General features: G+C 51.9%; 1 protein-coding gene across 4 annotated transcripts; it reads right to left on the bottom strand.

Annotated features, from left to right (window-relative positions):
* Window positions 1-9,068: 9,068 nt before the first annotated feature.
* Window positions 9,069-18,632, bottom strand: LOC122912060 (cytochrome P450 2S1). Of its 4 annotated transcripts, none has more exons than XM_044257359.1 (9): window positions 18,190-18,621; window positions 16,859-17,024; window positions 14,798-14,947; window positions 14,293-14,453; window positions 14,002-14,181; window positions 12,774-12,915; window positions 11,289-11,476; window positions 9,529-9,670; window positions 9,069-9,436 (listed from the first exon to the last, which is right to left on the bottom strand). In XM_044257359.1, exons 1-9 carry the CDS (start codon window positions 18,364-18,366, stop codon window positions 9,255-9,257), a joined length of 1,488 nt encoding a protein of 495 aa, XP_044113294.1. In that variant the 5' UTR covers window positions 18,367-18,621; the 3' UTR covers window positions 9,069-9,254. The 4 variants fall into 4 exon arrangements, with proteins under 4 accessions (XP_044113294.1, XP_044113298.1, XP_044113297.1 ...); XM_044257363.1 differs by having other exon boundaries at window positions 14,798-14,924; window positions 18,190-18,257; XM_044257360.1 differs by having other exon boundaries at window positions 9,250-9,348; window positions 18,190-18,632.
* Window positions 18,633-24,559: the final 5,927 nt, after the last annotated feature.

Raw genomic sequence — 24,559 nt, 5'->3', positions numbered from 1 at the left:
CGACAGCCCCCTCCCCTGCCTCCACCCCCCAGCCCAGCCCCAGCCAGGCACTCCCCCTCACACTCCCAGCTCCTCTGACTAGGACACACACACACTCAGATGTCATCCACGCACAGAGGTTGGGACCCCAGGAGGCATGCAGAGGCACGCTTCTGGCCCACGGACCCACTCGACAAGCCGGATCAGGAGCGCCATTCCTGCAAAAAGTCAGAAACCAGAAAGGGGAGGACCAAACTGGGTGGGCATCCCGGAGGTGGGGGGCGGATAGACGCCTGCAGACATGGGTCCTCATAACAAAAACGACCCACGCGGGCAAAGAAACAGGACACCAAGGTCTGGACACTCACAGGGGTGCCCTAAGACCTGGGTTGGAAGCCTAGCTCTACCTCCAACAGCGTGATCTTGCAAGTGACTGGCCTCCCTGAGCCTCGGTTTGCCCATCTCTAAGATGGGAATATGAATAGAACCCATTCAGTAGGCCAGAGGGAAGATGTCTTGGGTCAGGGAACATGCAGTTCTTCGAACAGGGTAACACAGCTGACAAGGAGCCCTTGAGTTTTTGTGCCTGGTCTGTCTGTCCCTCATCTGTGTGTCTCGCATGGCTGTCTCCCTCTGGTGGGACTGTGTGGCCTAGTCCTTGCAGATAGATTTTGTGCCCTGTGTTGGTTTGTCCATTTCCCAGGCCCTCTGTTTTACATGTGGTGGTGAGGGATCTCTGCAAGCGTGGGCTTCTGTGCTCTGGGCCATTCTGTTTGTGTACTGGTATGCTCCTCCCTACCCCTGTTGTCCAGCCCCATCCTTCCCCACAACGCTACTGGCCTGGCCTCGATGCATCCACTTGGCCACAGGGATGTTTCTGAAACTCACATCTGTCCCTCTCCTGCTTAACCATGACTCCCCATGTGCTGGGGCTGAGCTCCCAGCCCCTCAGCCTGGCTCTCAGGGTCTTCCCTGAGCTGTCTCATGGCTGTCCCATTTCAGGGACAGCCTCAGCTGTCCTCAAGGTCCTCTTGGACATCCCCCTTCCAGCAGTAAGTTAGTAAGTCCCTGTGGAGGACCCAGCTTCACAGCCATCTCTCCTCCCTCTGACTTCACACTGTTCCAGCCTGTCCTCCTCCCTGGTCTCCCAGCCACCACGACGCTCCCTCCCTCTAACCTGTCACCAGCAAGACAAATGTTTCTCAACCCCAGATGGGACCCTTCCCTCCTTTGCCCCAAACCTTCCAAGATAAAAATCTCAAACGGCTACCCTAAGGCCCTCTGCTGTCCCTGTCCCCTTGTGCCTCCCTTTCCTGTCCCCAGGCTTCTCTCCCATCTCCCATCCTCCGGCAGCCTTGTGGCTGTGTGCCTTGCCAAGTGGAATCCGTGTTTGCCCACTCAGGAACAATTAGCTGAGCACCTGCTACATGCTTGGAATCGACTTCCAAGTGCATTTAGAACAATGAGAGGGACAGGTGGACAGAAATGTTTCCATGAGGGGGGCTGGGGATTCCACAGTGGGCAAGGTGAGCGTCTGCCTCATGGAGCTCATATTCCAAAGGGAAGGGGGAGAGATCATCCGGACCAGATAAAACATTTATGAGGGCGTAATATGCACAGTGCAGGGAAACAAAGCAGGAGAGGGAACAGCAAAAGGGTGAGATTATCATTATAAATGGGGTGGTCAGGGAAGACCCCTCTGAGGCTGTGATTAAGATCCGAAGTAAATCAGGGCCGCCTGGGTGGCTCAGTCATTAAGCGTCTGCGATCTGCTCAGGTCATGATCCCAGGGTCCTGGGATGGAGCCCCTGCTTCTCCCTCTCCCTCTGCCTGCCTCTCTGCCTACTTGTGCCCTCTCTGCCGAATAAATTAAAAAAAAAAAAAAAAACCATCTGAAGCAAATTAGCAAGTGAATCATGGGGGAAAGGGCATTCTAGGCAGAAGGAACAGTTATTAGGAAGGTCCAGAGGCAGGCATGTGAAGGACTTCAAGGAGATGGGTGTCTGAAATGGGTAAGGTTAGGGAGGGTGTTGGCCCAGCAAGTAAGACACAGGACATTAGTTTCGGGTGCACAGCATAGCCATACGATTTTGGATCTATTTCCAAATGATTACCACAATGAGCCCAGTTAACGTCTGCCACCACACAGATACAGAAGTTTTCTTATCTTGTGGTGAGAAGTTCTTTTTTATTTTTATTTTTAAATTTTAAAAGATTTTATTTATTTGACAGATTTTATTTATTTATTTATTTTTAAAGATTTTTTTATTTGACAAGTAGGTAGAGAAGCAGGAAGAGGGAGAGGAGGAAGCAGGCTCCCCGCTGAGCAGAGGGCCTGATGTGAGATGTGATGTGATACAGGGCTGACCCCAGGACCTAGGGATCATGACTTGAGCTAAAGACAGAGGCTTTAACCCACTGAGCCACCTAGGCGCCCGAAAAGTTCTTTTAAAAAAAAGACTTGGGCGCCTGGGTGGCTCAGTGGGTTAAGCCGCTGCCTTCGGCTCAGGTCATGATCTCAGGGTCCTGGGATCGAGTCCCACATCGGGCTCTCTGCTCAGCAGGGAGCCTCTTCCTCCTCTCTCTCTGCTTGCCTCTCTGCCTACTTGTGATCTCTCTCTGTCAAATAAATAAATTAAAAAAAAATTAAAAAAACAAGACTTATATTTTTAAGCAATCTCTGCACCCAGCATGGGGCTCGAAATTATAACCCCAAGATCAAGAGATGCACGTTCTTCCAAGTGAGCCAGCCAGGTGCCCCATGATGAGAACTTCTAAGACCAACTCTCTTAGCAAATTTCAAATATGCAATATGGTATTTTTTTTTTTAAAGTAAACTCTACTCCCTGACTTAAAGCTCAAACTCAGGACCCCATGATCAAGAGTCACATGCTCTACTGACTGAGCCAGCCAGGCGCCCCCACAGTAGGGTTAACTTTAGGCTCTACGCTGTATATTACATCCCTGTTTCCAAGAGTTTGGTTTTTTGTTTTTTAGATTCCACACCAAAGTGAGATCATACAGTATTTGTCTTGTCTGACTTACTTTACTTAGTGTGATGCTGTCAAGGTCCATCCAAGCTGTTGCAAATGGTGGGATCTTCTTCTTTTTTTTTTTTTTTAAAGATTTTATTTATTCATTTGACAGAGAGAGATCACAAGCAGGCAGAGAGAGAGAGAGAGAGGAGGAAGCAGGCTCCCCGCTGAGCAGAGAGCCCGATGCAGGACTCGATCCCAGGACCCTGAGATCATGACCTGAGCCGAAGGCAGCGGCTTAACCCACTGAGCCACCCAGGCGCCCGGATCTTCTTTTTCATAGCAGAATAATACTTTGTAATTTACGTGTGTGTATATATCACATTCTCCTTATCCATTTATCTGCTGATAACCACAGGGGTTGTTTCTGTTTTGGCTACTGGGAAGAATGCTGCCTTGAATACGGGAGTGCAGATCTCTCTTTGATACACTGATTTTGTTTCCTTTGGATACATACCCAGAAAGAGGATTGCTGGGTCAAAAGGTAGTTCTATTTTTAATTTTTTTTGAGAAACTTCCACGCTTTTTTCCATTATGGCTATACCAATTTATCTTCCCACCAAAAGTGTGAGAGAGTTCCTGCTGCAGGGGAGGGGGTCTGAGCAGGCGAGAGACCTGGTTTGATTTGGTTTCCCAAGACCCAGATAAGACCAATAAGTGAAAGGTTGACGGGAAACTTTCCAAAAGAGAGATCAGGACCTGGCCATAGTTTACTGCCACATGATGGCCCGGGAAGAGACCTAGCACTCCCAGTGTGTACCTCTTGCCACTCTGAGTCTGAATCTGATCTAATTCCCGCTTTATTATTTCTTTTCTGAAGATTTTATTTATTTATTTATTTATTTATCAGAGAGAGAGAGAAAGAGAGAGCAAAGCAGGGGGAGCTGCAGGCAGAGGGAGAAGCAGGCTTTCGGCTGAGCAAGGAGCCCCATGTGGAACTCGATTCCAGGTCCCCAGGATCATGACCTGAGCTGAAGGCACACGATTAAATGGCAGAGCCACCCAGGTGTCCCTAATTCCCACTTTACGGGGTATTCCTGGAATGGAAAGACATCTTAAATGGCACCACAGAGATGGTGTCAGCCAAAGCCAGGACGTGAAAATTTGTACAGGGCAAAGTGACCTAGTTTCTTAAGAAACAAGTGGTGTACACAAGGGGAATGGCTACAGATTTCAAAGACCCGAGAAGTTATGGGAAAGCATCCTGTGGTGAATTTTGGGCTCCTTGTTAGAACAAACCCAACTACCAAGTATACTTTAAGACTGTTAGGGAAACATGAATATGGAGACCACAAATTCGGTAATAGTGAGTGGGGTGAAACACGTGCTCATTGGGCCTTTTAAAAAATTGAAAGGGGGAGTGGCACCTGGGTGGCTCAGTCCCTTAAACGTCCCACTTTTGATCTAGGCTCAGGTCATGGTCTCAGGATCCACCGGGGGCATGGTGATGGGACTGCCAGAGAGTTCTCTCCCTCTCCCCCTGCCCCACCCATCCCATGCTCTTGTGCTCTCTCTCAAATAAATAAATCTTTCTTTAAAAATATTTTATTTGGGGTGCTGGGTGGCTCAGTGGGTTAAAGCCTCTGCCTTCGGCTCAGGTCATGATCTCAGGGTTCTGGGATCGAGCCCCGCATTGGGCTGCTTGGCAGAGAACCTGCTCCCCTCTTTCTCTCTGCCTGCTTCTCTGCCTGCTTGTCATCTCTGTCTATCAAATAAGTAAATAAAATCTTTAAAAAATTTTTAAAAATTTTTTATTTAATGGGGCGCCTGGGTGGCTCAGTGGGTCAAGCCTCTGCCTTCGGCTCAGGTCATGATCTCAGGGTCCTAGGACCAAGCCCCACATCGGGCTCTCTGCTTGGCAGAGAACCTGCTCTCCTCTCTCTCTCTGCCGGCCTCTCTGCCTACCTATGATCTCTCTCTCTCTGTCAAATAAATAAAATCTTTTTAAAAATATTTTATTTATTTATTTGACAGAGAAAGAGAGAACCAGCAGGGGCAGCAGGCAGAGGAAGAGGGAGAAGCAGGCTCTCTGCTGAGCAAGGAGCCTGATGTGGGGCTTGATTCCAGGACACCGGGATCCTGACCTGAGCCAAAGGCAGCCATTTAACCCACTGAGCTGCCCAGGAGCCCCTCAAATAAATAAACCTTTAAAAAAAAAATCTGAGGGGGGGCTCTGGGTGGCTCAATGGGTTAAGCCTCTGCCTTTGACTCGGGTCATGATCTCAGGGTCCTAGGATGGAGCCCCACATCGGACTGCTCAGCAGGGAGCTTACTCCCCCTACTCTGCCTACTTGTGATCTCTCTGTCAAATAAATAAATAAAATCTTTTTAAAAAAATTTGAGGGGCGTCTGTCTGCTGAGAGTCTGCCTGCGGCTCAGGTCATGATCCTAGGTCCTGGGATTGAGCCCCTCACTGGGCTCCCTGCTCAGTGGGGAGTCTGCTTCTCCCTCTGCTTCTTCTTCTCTCTCTCTCTGATGAATAAATAAAATCTTAAAAAAATAAAAATAAAAATTTTTTTAAAAATAGAGAGGGGGAATTACTGCTTAATAAGTGTCTTTTGGGGGGTATAATAACCATCTTTGAGGAGAACGGTGATGGTCACACAGATTCGTGTGTTTAATGTCATGGCTTACACACTTAGGTATGGTTAAAATGATAGTTACATGTATCTTAGTGCACACACACAGAACTGAAGACCACACTCATTCTACATTTTCCTTTTCGGGTCCCATAATTCCTATGAAGCCCTCCTGAGTTTAGGTTTTTCTTTTCCTTGCTACTGAAACGATCCTGACTCAATGCCAGCTTTCATATCAATGCAGCACACGGTCCATCCCTCCCTGAGGGAGTCTGATGGTATTTCTCGTTCCAGACATCCCTCCGTGTGAATTTTTTTTTTTTAAGATTTTATTTATTTATTTGACAGACAGAGATCACAAGTAGGCAGAGAGACAGGCAGAGATAGAGAGGGAAGCAGGCTCCCTGCTGAGCAAAGAGCCCGATGTGGGGCTCGATCCCAGAACTCTGGGATCATGACCCGAGCCGAAAGCAGAGGCTTTAACCCACTGAGCCACCCAGGTGCCCCCCTCTGTGTGAATTTTAATTAATTAATTGATTGATTGATTAATAGCAATCTCTACAGCCAGCATGGGGCTCCAACTCACAACCCCAAGATCAAGAGTCTTACCCTCCACCAACTGAGCCAGCCAGGGGCCCCGCGTGAAAAACTTTAAACAAGGAAACTCGGGCACCTGGGTGGCTCAGTGGGTTAAGCCTCTGCCTTCGGCTCAGGTCATGATCTTGGGGTCCTGGGATCGAGCCCCACATCGGGCTCTCTGCTCAGTGGGGAGCCTGCATCCCCCCCTCTCTCTGCCTGCCTCTCTGCCTACTGGTGATCTCTGTCTCTCTGTGTCAAATTAATAAATAAAATCTTTAAAAATAAATAAACAAGGAAACTTGCAGCTAATGACAAATGCTTTGCTGAAATACCAAGGGAAGATGAACCAACGTCTGCCGTTCACTTTAAAACACCTAGACAGTGTTGGATGGACAGGGGGATGGCAGCGTGCTCAGTGGCGGGTCAGACTGCCCATGGGAGAGCCCAGGGGCTGCACCACGAGGGTATCCCTGTGTCATTCCCTTAAGCTTGCTGGAAAACTGTCAGAAGATGTTGGGGCCTGGGGGAAATGTCCTTCACTATTAGAAAGGCATATTCAATGATTTTCTGGAATTTGGTGTTTTAAAAAAAAAAAATTATTTATTTTTAAGAGAGCCCCTGAGTGGGGGGGAGAGAAAGAGGGAGTGGGACAAGCAGACTCCCGGCTGACCTTGGAGTCCGATGTGGGGGGCTCTATCTCACGTCCCTGAGATCATAACCTGACCCAAAACTGAGAGTAGACCCTTAACTGACTCAACCACCCAGGTGCCCCTGGAATTTGCTTTAAAATAATAACGGTGGGGGGCACCTGGGTGGCTCAGTCCTTAAGTGTCTACCTTCGGCTCAGGTCATGATGCCAGGGTCCTGGGATTGAGTCCCACATCGATCGGGCTGGCTGCTCCTCTCCCTCTCCCACTCCCCCTGCTTGTATTCCCTCTCTCACTGTCTCTCTCTCTCTCTCTCTCTCTCTCGCTCTGTCAAATAAATAAATAAATAAATAAAATCTTTTAAATAAATAAATAAATAACATTAATAACAGGGGTGCCTGGCTGGCTCAGTCTGTGGAGCCTGTGGCCCTTGATCTTGGGGTTTTGTTTGATCCCCACGTCCCACGTTAGGTGTAAAGTTAACTTAAAAATAAAAGCTAAAAAAAAAAATCTTAAAAAAAATAAAATAATGGGCACCTGGGTGGCTCAGTTGCTAAGCATCTGCCTTGGGGTCAGGTCATAATCCCAGGGTTCTGGGATCAAGCCCCGCATCAGGCTCCCTGCTCAGTGGAAAGCCTGCTTCTCCCTCTCCCACTCCCCCTGCTTGTGTGCCCTCTCTGGCTGTGTCTCTCTCTGTCAGATAAATTAATAAATAAAATCTTTAAAAAAATAATAAAACAAAAACAGAACAGTTGTAAGAGAGTGTTAGAAATAAAACTAGCAGAATGTTGATGGCTATTGAATGAGGACAGGGGATGGCATGGGGCTTCGCTCTACTATGCTCTCTACTTTTGTGCACTTGAAAACTTCCTTACTCAGTAATTAACAAATAAAAAAGTGTGAAGGCAGGAGGAAAAGAGCCTATGGAAGAGGCAGAGCTGGGTTAGGAATCGTGCTCCACCAGCTTTCAGACTGGGGGAGTTCCCAGGGCCTGGATCAGGAGCGTCACCAGCAGGCTTTCCCTAGCTGCAAACCCTCACCCCCTCAACACACCCCAAACCCCCAGCTCTGCCGACTACCTACCAGCTGCCTTCTCCCTGCCCACACCCCCTTCTCCAGATCAGCCTCACGGGAAGTAAGGCCCAAGACAGACTCCCCCTCCCCCTACCTCCACATCTGGTAACTGATGTCAACAGCCAGGGCAGGCGGGGGCCCTGTTTTTTAGCTCCCGCCCAGCCTCGAGGGAGGGGCGGACCCCCCCATCCCCACCCCTTACTCACAATGACAGACACTGTCACAGGCACACCAGGCCCTGCCATGGGCCAGACCGGGGGCCAGAAATGAACTTTTATTGCAAAATGGGGACCTTCAAGTCACAAGGACGTCAGAGCTGGCCTCTGGCCCAACACAGGGAGCTGGAATCTGGCCCCTCCTTGGTCATCTAGCCACTTCCACCAGGTCTAACTGGGACTTGGGGACGGGAGGTGGGCCAGGGTACTGTGTGTGTGGCGGGCGGTCAGGTTGGGGAGGCCTTTAACAAAGTTACATAAGCGGGAGGGAGAGGTGTTTCTCTGATTGGAGGGTCTTATGTGTGTGTGTGTGTGTGCGTGTGTGTCCAAGTTTACTGGTTTCCTAGGGCTATGTGCGCAATTGCACGCTGAGTGTGTAGTTATATTTGGGAGGATTTGAGGATCAAGGTACGTGGAAAGGGGTATCTTTGAGGGCTGAAGGCCTGGAAGAAGCTGGGGCTGTGCCCCCCCCTTTCCCGGGAATGGTGTGTCTGGTGTCCTGTGTGTGCTGGCTGTGTGGTTCAGTGGTTGGGGGCATGTGGATGGCGACGGTCACGTGCCTGGATCATGGCATGGGTACACGAGAGAGGGCACGTCGGAGCTGAAGACAGGGACGGTCTCTCTGTGTGTGGACATGATCCAGGAAGGGGGATGTTCACCTCTGTACCAGGCTCCCAGAATTGCCAGGAGGCAGAGTGAAGAGGGCTTGTGGGCCCTGAACACCATGGCTGTTTCAGTGCCTTGTGAGGGGAGGGGCTGAACTCCGCACCTGGGCTGTGAATCCAGGGGGGCTGTGTTTGGACGAGAGGGTGTGTTATCTGGGACGGTGATCGTGATTCCAGACGAACTAAATCTATGTCTATAGAAAGCCTGTGTGGCAGAGTTGCCCTGCGGTCCTCGTGGCCCTCGTGGCTGCGTGTCTCAGTAGCCACCTGGGCCGAGCGAGCAAGCGGAGTCCTGAGGACGCGTAGGCTGAGTACCCGCATGGCAGACTCTAGGACACCTATAGGTGTGTGTGTGTGTCTGCCTGGGGTGTAGACTTGCGGCTCTGGAGACAACAACCATGTTCACGCCCACCAGCATGAGGAGGCCCCCACTTCCCACAGCTCTCTCCCTCCTTCATCTGGTCCATACAATGCGGGGAGGTTAGTGGGGCCGGACTTGCAGCTGGAAGGCTGGGGGGATGTTGAAAAGGCCGCTGACAGCTGGCTGGAGGCTCAGGGCCCCCGGTGGGCATGGGCTGTCCAGGGAGAAGGACTGCAGGAGGGTGGTGAAAAGGAGGAAGAGCTCCGCCCGTGCCAGGCCCTCCCCGAGGCAGACACGCTTACCTGGAGGGAACGGGGAGATGGGACTGTGTCAGCCCTCCTCACACCCAGGCATGGGGAACCGGCAGGGGAGCAGGGACCAGCCCAGCACGTACCCAAGGAGAAGGGCAAGAATGCCTCCTGCTTCTGGAACCGTCCATCCGCATCGAGGAATCGGTCTGGGTTGAATTCCTCTGGCTGTTCAAAGACCTCAGGATCACACAGGACAGAGCCAAGGAGGGGGAAGACCTCAGTGCCCTGCGGGGAAGCAATCATCAAATTACAAATAACCTTCCCCACCCAGGTTTGAGGATTCTCTAGTGCCCAAAGCACAAGGGCAGAATATTTCAAGGGCTTATTACCGACCAGGCACGTTCTTAAGCATCTCATATATACTCTCTCTCTTACGCAACAGCTACGTGCACCTTGTACTCTCTCTCACACGCACACTCAAACATACACTTAAACTCACTAAATCTTTTTAACAAGTCTACAAAGTAATTTCTAACATGATTTCCATTTGAAAGGCGGGAAAACCGAGGTTCCCCCGAACTTATGCAACTTGCCCAGCGTAGCATCTAGACATGGGAGGGCTAGTTCTTTGTACACTGTGTTTTTAAATTGTGTTGTGATTCATCTGTGGCTGTCCTAAGCCGCCTGGCCTTGGTCCAGCTCTTTCCCACTGGGCTCTTCCAGAGGTAAAGCCAAGGGCGGGTAGGTGACGGCTGTCCGTGAGGGCTCCCCAGTGCAGGTCCCCGAGTGACTAAGATCCCAGGGTTGTGCAATGGAGGAGATGTGAGGGAGAGGGACCTCATTTGCCAGGGACTATGGCTAGCGGGGCTGAGCCGGGAAGGGGAGGGGGGCTCCAGGAGAAGACAGGGTTGTGCTACTATGGCTGTTAAAACAAGGCAGACAGCTATGGCTAGAGCAGACGCCCTGGGTGTAAATTCTGCCACTACCACTGTAGGCTGGGTGACCCTGGCAAGTCTTCTCAGCCTTCATTCGTTTCCTCATCTGTAAATTGGGCATGATAATGGTGTAGGGTTGCTCCAAAGATTCGACAAGGTATTAAGTCCATGAAGCATTTAGAATAATCCCTGGCGGAGAGCAAATGCTTAGTCATTGATGCCTGGGGTTCCGTAATCATGATCAAGAGTAGCCATAGTCACTGGGTTAGCCGTGGCTGCCGCTGCCAGGAACGGAGCACCTGGGGGAACCCCTAGGTCCTGGCACCAAGAGTGGAGCTGGTGTTTTGCAAGCATTATCCTGCAGGTTCCTTGAGATCCCAAGTTAATACTATTACTGTTCCTGATTTAGAAGAGGGGTAGAGGTAGATTCATGGGCTGAAGTGATTTGCTCCAGGTCCCAGTGAGAAAACACCAGGACAGGATCATAACTGCTACACACTCAAGGAGGGAGCGGGAAGGCTCCTGGGGTTTCCAGGCGGACATCGCCCCCTGGTGGTGCTGGTGATGAGTTGCTCTCTAAGGGATGGCAGAAGCTGCTCGGGTAGAGGAAGGGCAGGGAGGTGAGAGGGAAGGAGGGGAGAGACTCATTTCATTGTGAGACTCCTTCCGCCCTCAGTTCTCAAATTGCTTCCCTGTCTGTCACCTGTCACCCCTGGCATGTGACTGTCCCAGCCACCCTGGAAGGAGGTAGAAGTAGGCTATCCGCTGGATAGATGGGGAAACTGAGGCCCAGAGACAGTCAAAAGCAGGAGAAAGGCACTCAGAAAGACAGAGGGACAGAGTTGCAGAGAAGAGGAACATGGTCATTGAGGAGACATGGAGACCAATAATCAGAATAAGTCAGACACACAGTCACAGAGAGGCAGCAGCGGAGACGGACATGGGGCGTGGCCGAGGGGCAGGCCCACCTGGGGCAGGGTGTACCCTTGGAAGCAGGTGGTCCTTGTGAGGGCACGGGGCACTCCCATGGGCACCAGAGCCAGCAGCCGCTGCGCCTCGTGCAAAACAGCATCAGTATAGGGGAGGCGGGCTCGGTCCTGGAGGCCTGGTGCGCGGCTGGCTCCCAGCTCCCGGATCAGCTCCTCCCGCACACGCTCTGCACTCAGGAAGAGGGGGACAGGAGGTCAGAGGTGGGGTTGGGCCCTGTGACTCTACCCTGGGAATCTCCATCTTACAGTGGCAGCGGGTTGGGGGAGGCTGGCCGATAGGGAGGAGGAGGCCCGCAGGCTTCGTTGAGACTAGGTCCCTAACATCCTGTGTGTGCTGGGCACAGGGTCTCTCCTTTCTTAACTCCCACAGCAATCCTGTGAGGTGGGTACCATTATCCGTCCCAATCTCCCAGATGAGGAAACTGAGGCCCAGAGAGCTGAAGTCAGAGCGGACTCCATTCCCCGGAGGCCACCAGACCCGAAGCCCCATCTTCCAGGTCAGCCCACCCCACTGGCTTGACAGCCTTGACTGCAGCTGCCTGACCCCCAAATCCTGGGCTTCCCTGGAGCTCACGTCTGGGCCAGGTACCCTCCCATACTATCCCAGCTTCATGTCCTGCCTGGGCCCTGATGACCCCAGATTTTTTTTTCTTTTTTTTTTTTTAAGTAATCTCTACACCCAATGTGGGGCTCAAAGTCACAACCCTGAGATCAGGAGTCACCTGCTCTACCCACGGAGCCAGCCAGGTGCCTCCCACCTTTAAGAAAACTCTTTATGCCCAACATGCTGCTTGAACTCAGGACCCCAAGAGCAAGGACCCCAGTTTGCTTTTTATCTCCAGTCCTGAATTAGGTGTCTTGTGGCCTCCTGGATGTCTCCTGGCAGGTGGCCCCAGACTCCTCACACTTGTCCCATACTGGCCTCAGTGTCTCTCCTGAAACAGTTCCTCATTCCTTCTGTCTTCATCTCAGGGTAGTCCCATGGTCCCCCCATCCCCCAGCACCCTGGGCCTCCTAGGTCGTGTTCTACTTGCCCACCCGGCCCCTCTTCCCTCCCCACAGCTTGGCCTAGGACTGTCCTCTCCTGCCCAGGTCCCTGTCCTGTCCTCCTGGCATCCTCTTGCACACCTTAGCTCTTTCAGCCCCAAGGATTTTTCTAAAATGCTAATTTGACCCTGCCCTCCCCTGCTCAGCATCCTTCCATGGCTCCCTATTGCTCAGGATTAGGCATACAAGGTACCACCAAGGCAACAAGGCCCTGAGAGGTCTCCTGCCCCATTTCTCACTTCACTGCGCCTCTCACTGCCTCTGGCAGCCTCCCTAGCTTCTCGCCCTTCAGGCACCCCTGATGCCAGGCTCATTCTCACTTCCAGGCCCCGGCTCAGGCTGTCCGTTTTCCTGAATGTTCTTCCTCTGGAGCCCTCACTTCCGGCCCCAGGGCTGGCTGGCACAGAAGCCTCCTACCTTGGACCCGAGGGTACTTCAGCAGAAGCAAGAGGGTATAGCGGACCGTGGTGCTGACCGTGACCGTCCCGGCGAACAGCAGATAAATGACTGTCATCAGCAAGTTCTTGTCAGTCAGTTCTGTGCTTGAGTCATGCTGCTCCTGGGAGAAACCAGGCAGAGGGGCTCAGAGAACTCAGGCTGCGGGCAATAAGAGAGGCCCAGCACAGCCACGCCAGCAAGTTCAAGCTTTGTCAGGGGGGGTTGTATAAATGTTTAGGCAAGTGGGGAAGTGGACTCTTGATATTAGTTCTTTTTGGTTGTGCTGTGTTTGAAAATGAAAGAGTGTGGCTGCTCTAAAAAAACAAACAGAATGACATGTGGTTAGGATGTGGAGAAGCGGGGACCCTCTCACCATCAGTGGGGCAGTCATAGGGCGCAGCTGCTATCGGGAATGGTATCAGGTCCCTTAAAAAAATTAAAATAGAATTACTATATGATTTAGCAATTCCCTTTCTGGGCGCATACCCCAACGAGCGAGAAGCCAGGTCTCGTAGGGGTATCGTGCACCCACGTTCCCAGCTGTGCTATTCGCAACAGCCAAACAGGGTAGGCACCCCAAGGGTCCACTGATGGATGAATAGATAAGCCAAATGTGGTCTATCCATGTAGGGGAATAAGGATTCAGCCTTAAAAAAGAAGGAGATGCCATCACGGGCTATGACACAGATGGCCCTCCAGGATATCATACCAAGTGAAATAAGCCAGTTGCCAAAGGGGTAAATATTGGGGGATTCCATTTCTGTGGGGTCCCAAGCATAAGAAAATTCAGAGATGGAAAGGTGGTTGCCAGGGGCTGTGGAGCAGGCCCAGGGAGCTGTTGTTTAACAAGTCAAGAGTTTCAGTTTGAGGGGCGCCTGGGTGGCTCAGTGGGTTAAGCCGCTGCCTTCGGCTCAGGTCATGATCTCAGGGTCCTGGGATCGAGTCCCACATCGGGCTCTCTGCTCAGCAGGGAGCCTGCTTCCTCCTCTCTCTCTCTCTCTGCCTGCCTCTCTGCCTACTTGTGATCTCTCTCTGTCAAATAAATAAATAAAATCTTTAAAAAAAAAAAAGAGTTTCAGTTTGAGAAGATGAGAAAAGTTCTGGAGACCATCTATATAGCAGATAGATTTCCAGCTATACCTCAGTAGGGGCTGGCCAGGCCACCAGCCCCGTTCAGGAGTTGCCCCTGACCCTGACCTTCCCCTACCTTTGCCATCTTTAGCAGGAATGCATCCACCACATCACACGGTGGGGCTGAGCTGTCCAGGCTTTCCTTGTGTCGCTGCACCTGCTGGACGGCGAAGGTGGCCAGGACACTCAGGTGGCCCAGGAGCTGTGTGTGGGGGCCCGGCAGGCGCTTCAGGAGCCGGGAGAACATCTCATAGGTCTGCAGGGGGAAGGGCAGCTGTTCCCATGGGGCCTGGCCTTGCACCAGCATGGAGGGGTGATCCGGGGGTTCCCTGGAAAAGGTGGCTGGAGAGGGGTCCCGCCCACTTACCTGGCCCCACCGGGAGCTGACCCCCAGCACGGTGCTACCAGCTGCCCGGACCAGGGCCTGGAAGTCCTTGTCCTCGTAGGGGAAGCGGAGGCCGAAGGTGAGGGAGCAGATGATGTTGGAAGTGGCCTGAGCCAGCAGTAGGGAGGGGTCAAATGGCCGTCCTGCGGGGGAGAGGGCAGTGGGGGGGCGCTGTGCTGGAGAGGAGGCCAGCCTCTACCAGGAGACAGGCATCGAGAGAGACAGATGGGGAAGGAAAGATAGAGAAACAGACAGGAAAGAGACAGACGGATAGAGAGAAGGGAGAGACAGAGAAACAGACATGGAAAGAGAGACAGACTGGGAAAGACTTGGCAAAAGATAGATGGGGAGAGAAGAGGACAGAGCCGGAAGGTGGAAGAAGAGTCAGAGGTGGTAGTGAACAGAGCCCTCAGCCCAGCCCTGGACCTCCCCCCACCACCACTCAGGCATGCCACAGGGGCCCCCAGGCTCACCCCACCCTGCTGACCTTCCATGCCCTGGAATGCCTCCACCAGACACTGGGCCTCCGCCTGGATCAGCTCCTCGCCTTCTCTCTTCCCCATGCCCAGGTCCCGCAGGGCCAGCATGGTACATCTCCGCAGCTGCCGCCACCGCTCCCCATTGGAAAAGAAAACCCCTATGCAGAAGGCTAGACTCAAGGAGGGACCGGCCCCTCTTCCCATTCCCCAGGACTGCTCCCTCCCTCCCAGTGAAGTGTCTGGAGGCAGATGCTGCAGGCCCTGTCCTGAGTCCATTCCAGTCTAGCCCACGATTAAGGACTCAGTAGGTGCTCCATAAATGTCTAACCTTGGGGCAGAGGGTGACATTCTCCCGAGAAGCTGGTCACTGGGATTATCCAGGTTCCCTGGGTTCGTGATGAACCAGGATGAGTGAAGACTTCTTCCTTCCTCCCTCGCTCCCTCGCTCCCTTCTTTCCTTTCTTCCTTCCCGCCCTCCTCTCCTCCTTCCTTCCTTCCCTCCCTCCTCTCTCCCTCCCTCTCTCCTTCCCAACATTTACGAGTGCTATTGGGTTCCCTGCCCCATGTCATTTGGAAGCTGAACCAGGAGAGAGGGGAATGGAACTGACAATTTCCTCCTTTAGCTAAGGGTCTGCTCTGGACAAAACGTTGCTTCTCTGAGCTCAGGGTCTCATATGTATAATGCCAGCCCCTAGGGGCCTCCTGGAAGTCTCCTCCAGGGTGTCCCAGCCCACCCTCCCACTGTGTCCCAAACTGGCCTCAGCACCTCTCCTGTTCCTGTCTCAGTCCACTGTTCTGCGTACTCCCGCAACCCCGTACTGCTCCTGGCCAGAGCCCTGGCTGCCTCTTCCAACCACACCCTCCCTTCCCCACTTCCCCAGCCCCAGAACAGCACAGCCTGGGCTCCTGCACAGTTACCCAAGGATCCTTCTAGTTCTGACTTATATCTTCCCTGCTTCCATCTATAGCCTCCAGAAAATCCCAAGCTGAGCACTCTGGTGTGACTCAGGCCCTGTGTGACCCACTTCTCCAGCTTTGTTTCTCATCCTGCTACAATTGCATTGGTTTTCTCTCACTTCCTCATTGGTGTCAGGATCCCCCCTCAAGGGCCTCTGCCCCCTCTGTTCCCTCTGCCTGGATCACTCACCTCTCCATCCTCACTGAACTAACTGCATTCATCCTCATATCTCACTGCAGTTGTCATCTCCTCCAAGAAGCCTTCCTTGATTTCTTCCAGTCTCTCTCTCCTCCCCCGACCTGGGCCAGTACAGTTCTCCTGTGTCCTGATCTTAGAGCTATACCTCTTATTTTAGAATTCTATTCCCTCCCTCCAGTCCCGTGACATGCCCCACCTCTCCTACATGTAGGATGACAGGACACCACATCTGTCTTGGTCACCTCTGTGTCCACAGTAATAACTACGGGGCCAGGCATGATAAAAATTTGTCAACTGAATGAATGAATGCTTCTTCTCTCCCCTCCATGCTTTTTTTTACTCTTCTGCCTGGAACACCCTTCCTGCTTATCCTAGGAGTTGGCACCCAGGCAACCAGTCTTTCAAGACTTCCTGGACATCTCCCACCAAACAGGCTCGGTCAGACAACTCCTCTGGTCCCCGCAGTTCAGGGCTTCCCGTAGCCTGGCCCTGACCCCTCTGCCTTCCCCATCCTAGCCTGGCGACAGGTCCTTCTCCGCACTGGCCAACAAGCTCAGGGTCACAGCGGTGTCCCGACAGCGCCCCCAACACCAGCCTTCTACTTTCAGGCTTAGCAGAGACTAGTTTCTACACATTAAGTGGCCCCAGGGCCTAGAACACTCTCCTGGTCCCTCCCAGTCCTGGGGGCTTCACCTGGAGCAGTAAGAACCCCGCAACATCTCACCCAGGCCACATTCAATCCTCAGGATGACCTAGGTAATAAGCACTATTAGCACCCCATTTGATGGGTGATGGATGAGGAAAATGGGCTCAGAGACACCAAGCTATGCTCAAAAGTCACACGGTAAGCGGTGGCAGGCTCTGAGCCTCTGATTGAGGGAACCCACAGTCCCCAGCTCTGCTCATGACTCACCGTGGCCGTCAAAGGTCCCGTCCAGTGTCGCCAACATGCCCCGCCCACTGAATGCCTCAGCCTGACCTTCCAGGGCCTCCTGCACGGCCTCGTGCCCCACCAGGACCACCACACGCCGCCAGGGTCCCAGGTACACAGTGAACACGGGTCCATACTTCTTACTCAGCTGGGGGCAGGGAGGGAAAAGGGGCGGGCGCCATGGGGCAAGCTGTGGCCTCTTTCGGTGGAGGTGTCCCCATCATGGCCCTGTCACTGGGTGAGGCTCCTAAGAGGAACCCTTTCCCCCGCCCCCAGACAGAAATAGCCCCCTTGAGGGCTATTTCAGTTCTCTTTTTGTACCAGGCTCCCAGTTCCCCTCCCCATAGAGTTCCCAACCCCTTGCCTCCTACAGAGCCCCAAGTGTGGACCCTGGGACAACCCAGAACCACCCCTCTCCCCTGACTCAGAAACACAGCAGCAAAATTGGGCAGTTGAGACTCTGGCTTCTCCCCATTCCTTGGCTCCTGCCCAACCCCAAACTAGCCACTCTTCTATCATTTAGCTAAACCCTCAAGTTCTGGCTGAGGTGCCCTGCAGGGCATGTGCCCCATCTTTCCCCAAGACTCCCATCCCCCTCCCCGTGTCCTGAAGTCCCTCAGACTCCTTTTGACAGAGAACCTCTGGCCTCTTCCTCCTCCTTGCCCAGAAAGGTTAGAATGGCCTGTCTTCCTTCCTGTCCTCCTTCCCTGCCACCACAGGGACTTCCACCTCCCTCCCAGCTCAGCGCTACACAACCGGGATTCTCAGCAGACACAGATCTGGAACCCTCCAGCCAAGCCTCCCCACTCCTGCCAGCGACCCCTCCTTCTTCTCTGCCCCTCCCCAGCTGCCTCTTCCCCAGGGATAAACCCGCCAGCATCCCAGTCGCAAAAGGGCTCCTGCCTCTGGCTTGAATTCCCTGCTTCTATCACCTCCCCAGGATTCTGTGGCCCCCGCCACTCCCTCGCCGGGACCCCTGCCACTGGATCCTGCCTCCTCTTCCCCTGCTCTCATCCTCTCCAGGATTCCGCGGGCAGACGTCTCTGCCTCTTCTAGCCGGGGTTCAGCACACCAAGGTCCTTTCTCCCCAGCAACCCCACCCCCCCCGCACTGGACCTTCTCAGCTCTGGAATCCTGCTCCTGCCCCACCCCCCAGAACCCCCCAGCCTCTCTGCCCTTTCACCCTTGGCCTGCCTCCTCTAGGATACCCCAGGGCCTCTGTGCCCTTGGTGCTCCGCTGTCTCTCCTTGCGCACCCCCCTCTCCTGGCCCTGGCTCCCCTGCCCCAGCCGGGGCGTCCCCGCGGACTCTCACCCGCAAGAGCCCCGGGTACAGCGCCCCGGGCCGGAGCTGCAGGAGGTTCCCCAGCAGCGGCAGTGGCGTGGGCCCGGGGGGCAGGTGGCCTCGGGTTCGGGGAAGCGCCAGCGTCCGCAGCACCAGCACCAGCAGCACCAGCACCAGCAGCAGCGCCCAGGTGCCGGGCGTCTCCATCGCGGCAGGTCGGCTTCTTCGGCCGGTTCCCAGACGCTCCACGCGGCGGGGCGGGTCGGGGGCGGGAGCCTGGCGGCTCCTTCGGGGCGAAATCTGGCTGAGGGGGGCGGGGCACTGAGCCTCGCCTGCTAAAGACAGGCGGGATTCTCTCCCCCGCCGCCGGATTTCTTTCTTCCAGACCACCGCGGCTGCCGGCTGCCGGCTCTTGCGAGGCTGTCTACCAGGTCAGCCAGGTTTGGGGGGGCGGAGACAGCGCCCGGCTCCCCAGGTAGGGCGTGGGCACACTGGAGGAAACTGGAAGCCAGCGACTTTGCCTCCAGGAGGCCACACCCGGTGCCTGGAACGGTGACCCCACGCCGCCCTCCCCAGCTCCCACCTCCCTGCTCCAGGTTGTCCGGGTGTGATTTCGCATGTGCGTGTGCGCTTCTTGGAGCCCGTTTCCTCCAGCATCCTTAGTCTTCACCATGAGGTTAAATCTGAAGTTCGGGAAGATAAATCGGTTGGCTCCAGGCCACGCAGCTAACAAGCGGCAGAGCTGGGATTTGAACTCAGGCCATGGGAAATGATTAATTGAATCATTCCTTCACTTAGCAGTTTCCTATAGTGGTTGGGAACATGATGTCTGAAGCCAGACTGCTTGAGTTCACGGCCTAGCTTCTGGGTGCCCGTTAACTCTTGTAAAAAGGGGATTGTTTTCAGGATTAATTGGTTCATGGGCAAACAACTTCAAACGGGGCCAGGTGCACAGATAACGATGTTATGTTAGTTAATATTAGCTATATGTTAGCTAATATTCTCTCAACTAATTGTTATTGAGGTCCGACTATAAACAAGACTGTCTAGACCTGGAGACTCAGGTCTGAATAAGAGAGAGGGGGCCCTGCCTTCCCAGAACTCATACTGACATGCAAATGAAGTCATAAGTTAAGATAATTTCAAGTTGTTGAAAGGTTTGCCAGGGCAATGAGCTCCTTGAGGAAGACAGTTACAATGTCAGGTCCATGCTTTTCCTTTCAAAGCGGTAACCCCAGTGTCTAGAGCAGTGCCTGGCACACAGTAGGTGCTCAATAAGTATTTGATGCATCAGAAGATTGAGTAGAGATGAAGTCAGCGGGGAGGTATGCAGTGACCTGGAAAGCAATCAGCATCTATTTCTTGCAAAAGGAAGCAGGTGCAGGAGTTTTCAGCGGAATAGTTACTCAGTTTCCTTTGTCCTTTCCTTAAACATTTTATCATGAAAACTTTCAAACATACAGTAGACACCAGTGTTCCCCCCCACCCCCCCCGTAGATGCCACCAATACCATGTTACTATCCTTGCTATGTTGCATACCTTTCATCTTGCCACATCCATCCATCCATCCATCTTATTATTATTATTTTGGATGCATCTTAGACATTTGCAGAAACCAGGACATTTCACTTCTAAACACAACAACATCCATCATTTGCTGGAGTTCAGTATTTACTTACAGGGCATTTCCCCCACCCCAGGTAAAATTACACACGGTGAAATGCACACATCTTGGGCACATTTAAGATGCAGGGGCGCCTGGGTGGCTCAGTCATTAAGCATCTGCGTTCAGCTCAGGTCATGATCCCAGGGTCCTGGGATCGAGCCCCACATTGAGCCCCACATCGGGCTCCGTGCTCTGAGGAAAGCCTGCTTCTCCCTCTCCCACGCCCCCTGCTTGTGTTCCCTCTCTTGCTGTGTCTCTCCCTGTCAAATAAATAAATAAAATCTTAAAAAAAAAAAAAAGATGCATTTCAACAACTGCATCATTCCAGAAACCTCCCCTCCTTGTCTCTGGCACTGATCACTGCCTGCCCCCTCCGAGATTAGTTTTCTCTTTGCATTTATTATTTTTTCAAGATTTTATTTATTTATTTGTCAGAGAGAGAGAGAGAGAGAGCAAGCAAGCAAGAGCAAGAATGCACGAGCGTGGGGGGGGGCAGCAGGCAGAGGAGGAAGCAGGCTCCCCACTAAGCAAGGAGCCCGAAGTGGGACTCGATCCCAGGACGCTGGGATCGTGAACTGAGCCGAAGTTCCGACTGAGCCACCCAGGCGTCCCTTCTCTTTGCATTTAAAGATACCTTTTTTCTACCCTCTGGTGAATGAATTGTGGATGACTGGACAGCATGTGAACTGGGGAGCAAGTGATGAAGAAAAAGCGAAGAACCTAGTGTAAGCAAGGTCCAGGCTAGTGATGCCCATGGCTGGGAGCTGGGTGGGTGGCAGTGGGGAGACAGAAAGAAATGGATAAATTTGGTATGTCTACGGAGGTAGTGCCTGCCGGATTTGCTACAAATTGGGTGTGACAGCAAAGGAAGGAATCAAGGTCAACGTCAAATCCGAAGAGTTCTGGTGTCAGGTATGGAGAGACTATTACAGGAGAGAGAAGAGACTATTGCATAAGACAGGAAACAAGACCAGAATCTGATAACCCAGAAGGATGTTTTTTAGTGAAACAATTTTTTTTTTAAACCCCTACTTCTAGATTTGTTGCCCTCGGCAAGAAGAAAGATGGTGATGCCTTTTCCAGAGGCCATAAAGGCGATTAGGGAACCTGTAGGAACCAGAGGGAAGCTGATGGAGCAGGTTTTGTGGGAGGTCAGGGAATCAGGAATTCTCACTTGGTTTCATTAAGTTTGAGATGCCTGTTGGCTGTCCCAGGACTAGAGCCCCATTGGTTGGTTGGTTGGGACCAGATGAAGGTTTTTTGGGACCGGGAGGTCCCCAAACCAGCCTTCATCTGGTTGGTTTTGGGACTTCCCGGAACTCTCCAGAACAAGGCAAAGGAGGAACTAAGAACTGGCACCTATTTTGTGGCAACAAAATGTAGACCAACCTCCCCACCTCCTCTTCCTGGGTTTCAGAGCACACCCTTTGGATGCTGGAGCCTAGAATCAAGACTAGAGGAGATGGTAGGAAACATTGTGGCCATGTTTTGAGGGACACAGTTCTGGCCGAGGAGAGAAATTAGAAGGCTGCAAAGGTTCTAGGGAGTCTAATGTTATAAGATGACTTTGATTACAAATGTTAACCTTAAAAATAAAATTGCCAATTATTTTACTAGGAAAATATGGGTTTCTTTGGAAACTGCGATTAACTGCAGTACAGGGAAAACAGGCTACGGCAAAAGCATAGATAGGCACACCCAGGGAACCCAGCTGAGATACGCTTGTTTATAGAGGAGGGGTGAGAGCTTTGGGAAGGGTGTTTAAAGAAAAAGTCCATTGGAGCAAACTGGGAGTTGGAAGTAGAGCAGCTTCTCACTGGCTGGTTGTGACTGTCTCTCACTGGCTGGGCTAATGAGGTGCAGGGCGGGGGTGGGGGCAAGCCTTCCTTTTTCCCTCCTGATATAAGAAAGTAGTATCCATGGCCAGTTTCTTCTCTTCCTTTTGGGTTTGTAGTTGATTTTGAATGGTAAGGCTTGCAAGCTCTCCTGTCCTACCTCCCGACTCCATTTCGATGAGGTTTCTCTTTATTCGCTTTTTACACTAGATCCTTTATTTTTTAATTTAATTTTATTTATTTATTTGACAGACAGAGATCACAAGTAGGCAGAGAGGCAGGCAGAGAGAGAGGAGGAAGCAGGCCCCCTGCAGAGCAGAGAGCCATGCGGGTCTCAATCCCAGGACCCTGGGATCATGAACTGAGCTGAAGGCAGAGGCTTTAACCCACTGAGCCACCCAGGCGCCCCTACACTAGATCCTTTAGATAAGAAAACTAACCAGTCCCCAAGATTCTAAAGGTTCCAAGACAAGACTTTTTTTTTTTTTTTTAAGATTTTATTTATTTATTTGACAGACAGAGATCACAAATAGGCAGAGAGGCAGGCAGAGAGAGAGAGGAAGGGAAGCAGGCTCCCTGCTTAGCAGAGAGCCCGATGCGGGGCTCAATCCCAGGGGCTCGATCCCAGGACCCTGAGACCATGACCTGAGCCTAAGGCAGAGGCTTAACCCACTGAGCCACCCAGGCGCCCCTCCAAGACAGGACTTTTAACCACTACCTTGCTAATAAAATTCAAGCCTCAAATGGTGGCCTCCAACGTCCTTCAGAATCTGTTCCCTGGCAGCTGATTTTGACATCATCATGGCCCACTCTGTTCTCTGCTCATGAAACTCCACTCACACTGGCTTTTTTCAGTTTCTTGAACAGCAAAACCAGCCTCTGGGCCTTTGCACTAGCTCTCCGCCTGAAATGTATGGCCTATAGATTGAGGTTGGCTCGTATTCTTTTCCCAGCTGAAGACCAGTTCTCTCCAGAACACACTTACCCAGACCACACAAATGGAATTAGCTCTCTCTCCCAATCCCAGACCCTGCTTTAATTCATTAAATAAGGCATTTAATAAATATTACACGTTTTTAAAGCACTTACCATAGTGCCTGGTATATAGGAAGCTTTGAGTGTGTTTGTTAAATACATAAAAATTTTCTTCATAGCCGGTTTCACTACCTGAAGCCATGTTATATATTATTTTATTCTACCTTCCCCCACCAGAATGTTCTCTCTATGATGGGGAGAGACTTCTGTCTGGTTCACGGGTATATTCCCAGTGTCTGGCCCCCAGTAGGTGCAATACGTATTTTGTTGAATGAATGAATACAATTTGTTAGTCTCTCAAATTCGTTAAAGGGCCATCAAGGTTCCCAAATTCTTGAGTCTAAAGACCAAAGAAGTCTAGTTCCCAACATACATTTTACAGAAACAATAATTTCTGGTGGATTTCGGTCTCTCTTCACCCTGGCTTGCCGACAACTGATCGTCTCTCCTACCAGCTGCTTCTCATCAGACACCCTCTGATCTGGGTTTGGTGAGGCTGCAGCTTGACTCTCTCTCTCTCTCTCTTTTTTTTTTTTCTTTTTTAAAGATTTTATTTATTTATTTGAGTGAGAGAGAGAGTGTGAGAGGGGAAAAGTCAGAGGGAGAAGCAGACTCCCCAAGGAGCTGGGAGCCTGATGCGGGACTCCATCCTGGTCCTCCGGGATCATGACCTGAACCGAAAGTCCTAGTGGCTTAACCAACTGAGCACCCCAGGTGCCCTTGACCCTCTTTAAATTTAGCTCCTACCATGCATTTTCTTAGATTACTCTACAGGCTGCCATCCCCAGAGTTTCCAGCAGGCAAAGTGGTGGGTGGGTTCTGGAAACTGCTTGGTGGGGGGGTGGCTATTTTGCTTGGGACCCCCAAGCTTTATGGTTCTAGAACTTGACTTGTGTGGGGATAAACCTTGAACTACCTCCTATTTGGCCATGTGCCTTCCCCTTGACATTCTCTCCTCCCAGCCCTTTCCTCCCTCAAGGGGTCCCACCCAGCACCCAGAACTGCCAGAGAAAGGAGAAGTTAAAGACGAATCTTGCTTCCTTCCCAGCTCCCCAGCCCTCGTGCTTCCCGAGATTCTAAGAGCATCCTTGGTTGTGAGTAACATCAGGGAATTGACTATGTCACAGGAAGCAAAGCAGCAATATTCATTAATCTGTTAAGGAACAAAAATTCAGCTGAGTAAATTTTAAAGCTCCAATTGGCCTTTAAAAAATATTTACCAATCGGGCAGCATCCCATCTAGCAAATACGGGGCGCTCTGAAGAAATGTACAAAATGGAAGCTTTGTACAGGAGGGCGGGGCAAGAGAGTTATTAGCATCATTACATTGTTTGGGAAAAGCAAGGGTCTTATCTTGCAGATTACCTCATCTTTCTTTGGGGACTGGAGAGGGTCCAAGTGGCAGACTCATGGCACTCATTGAAAAATTCCTGACTGACCAGTTAAGTCTACATTTTTGGGGGAGGTTGAAACTGCAGTTAGATTAAGTAGAAGTCCTGGTTTGGGAACTTGGTCTAAATGACACCATTTGCAGACTTTTCCTTTGTCTGTTTTAGTAAGCTCTATGCCTATGTGAGCCAGCCAGGGGCTCCCCTCCCCATCCCCCCCCCCCGTGGTTTTCTGTTTCACAAGTCTGCTACTGCTATCCCTTCATCTCATCCCCAGATCCCATCCCTCCTCCACAGCACCCCACCCTCTGTTTTCACATATCTTTTATGTGCCATAGCCCGTGGGGAGCCAAAGGGCCTCTGGGAAGATGGGGTGGTGTTGGTAGTTAAAAAAAAAATAAGGCACTGCTCCCACGAATTCATGTCAGGAATGAGCCAAAAGATAAGCAAAATAAAATTGGTGGTCTTCGTCATGG

Source organism: Neovison vison, chromosome 7 (assembly GCF_020171115.1).
Source record: "Neovison vison isolate M4711 chromosome 7, ASM_NN_V1, whole genome shotgun sequence".
NCBI lineage: Eukaryota > Metazoa > Chordata > Mammalia > Carnivora > Mustelidae > Neogale > Neogale vison.
The sequence above is the reverse complement of the archived record's forward strand: the minus strand, read 5'-3'. Positions and strand labels throughout refer to the sequence as shown.

Excerpts from the sequence above, each read along its gene's own strand:
- LOC122912060 (XM_044257359.1), bottom strand. The coding sequence starts at position 18,366 with ATGGAGACGCCCGGCACCTGGGCGCTGCTGCTGGTGCTGGTGCTGCTG. Across the intron at positions 17,025-18,189 it reads TGTACCCGGGGCTCTTGCGG|CTGAGTAAGAAGTATGGACC; the intron begins GTGAGAGTCCGC and ends CCCTGCCCCCAG. Across the intron at positions 14,454-14,797 it reads GGCATTCCAGGGCATGGAAG|GACGGCCATTTGACCCCTCC; the intron begins GTCAGCAGGGTG and ends TCTCCCCCGCAG.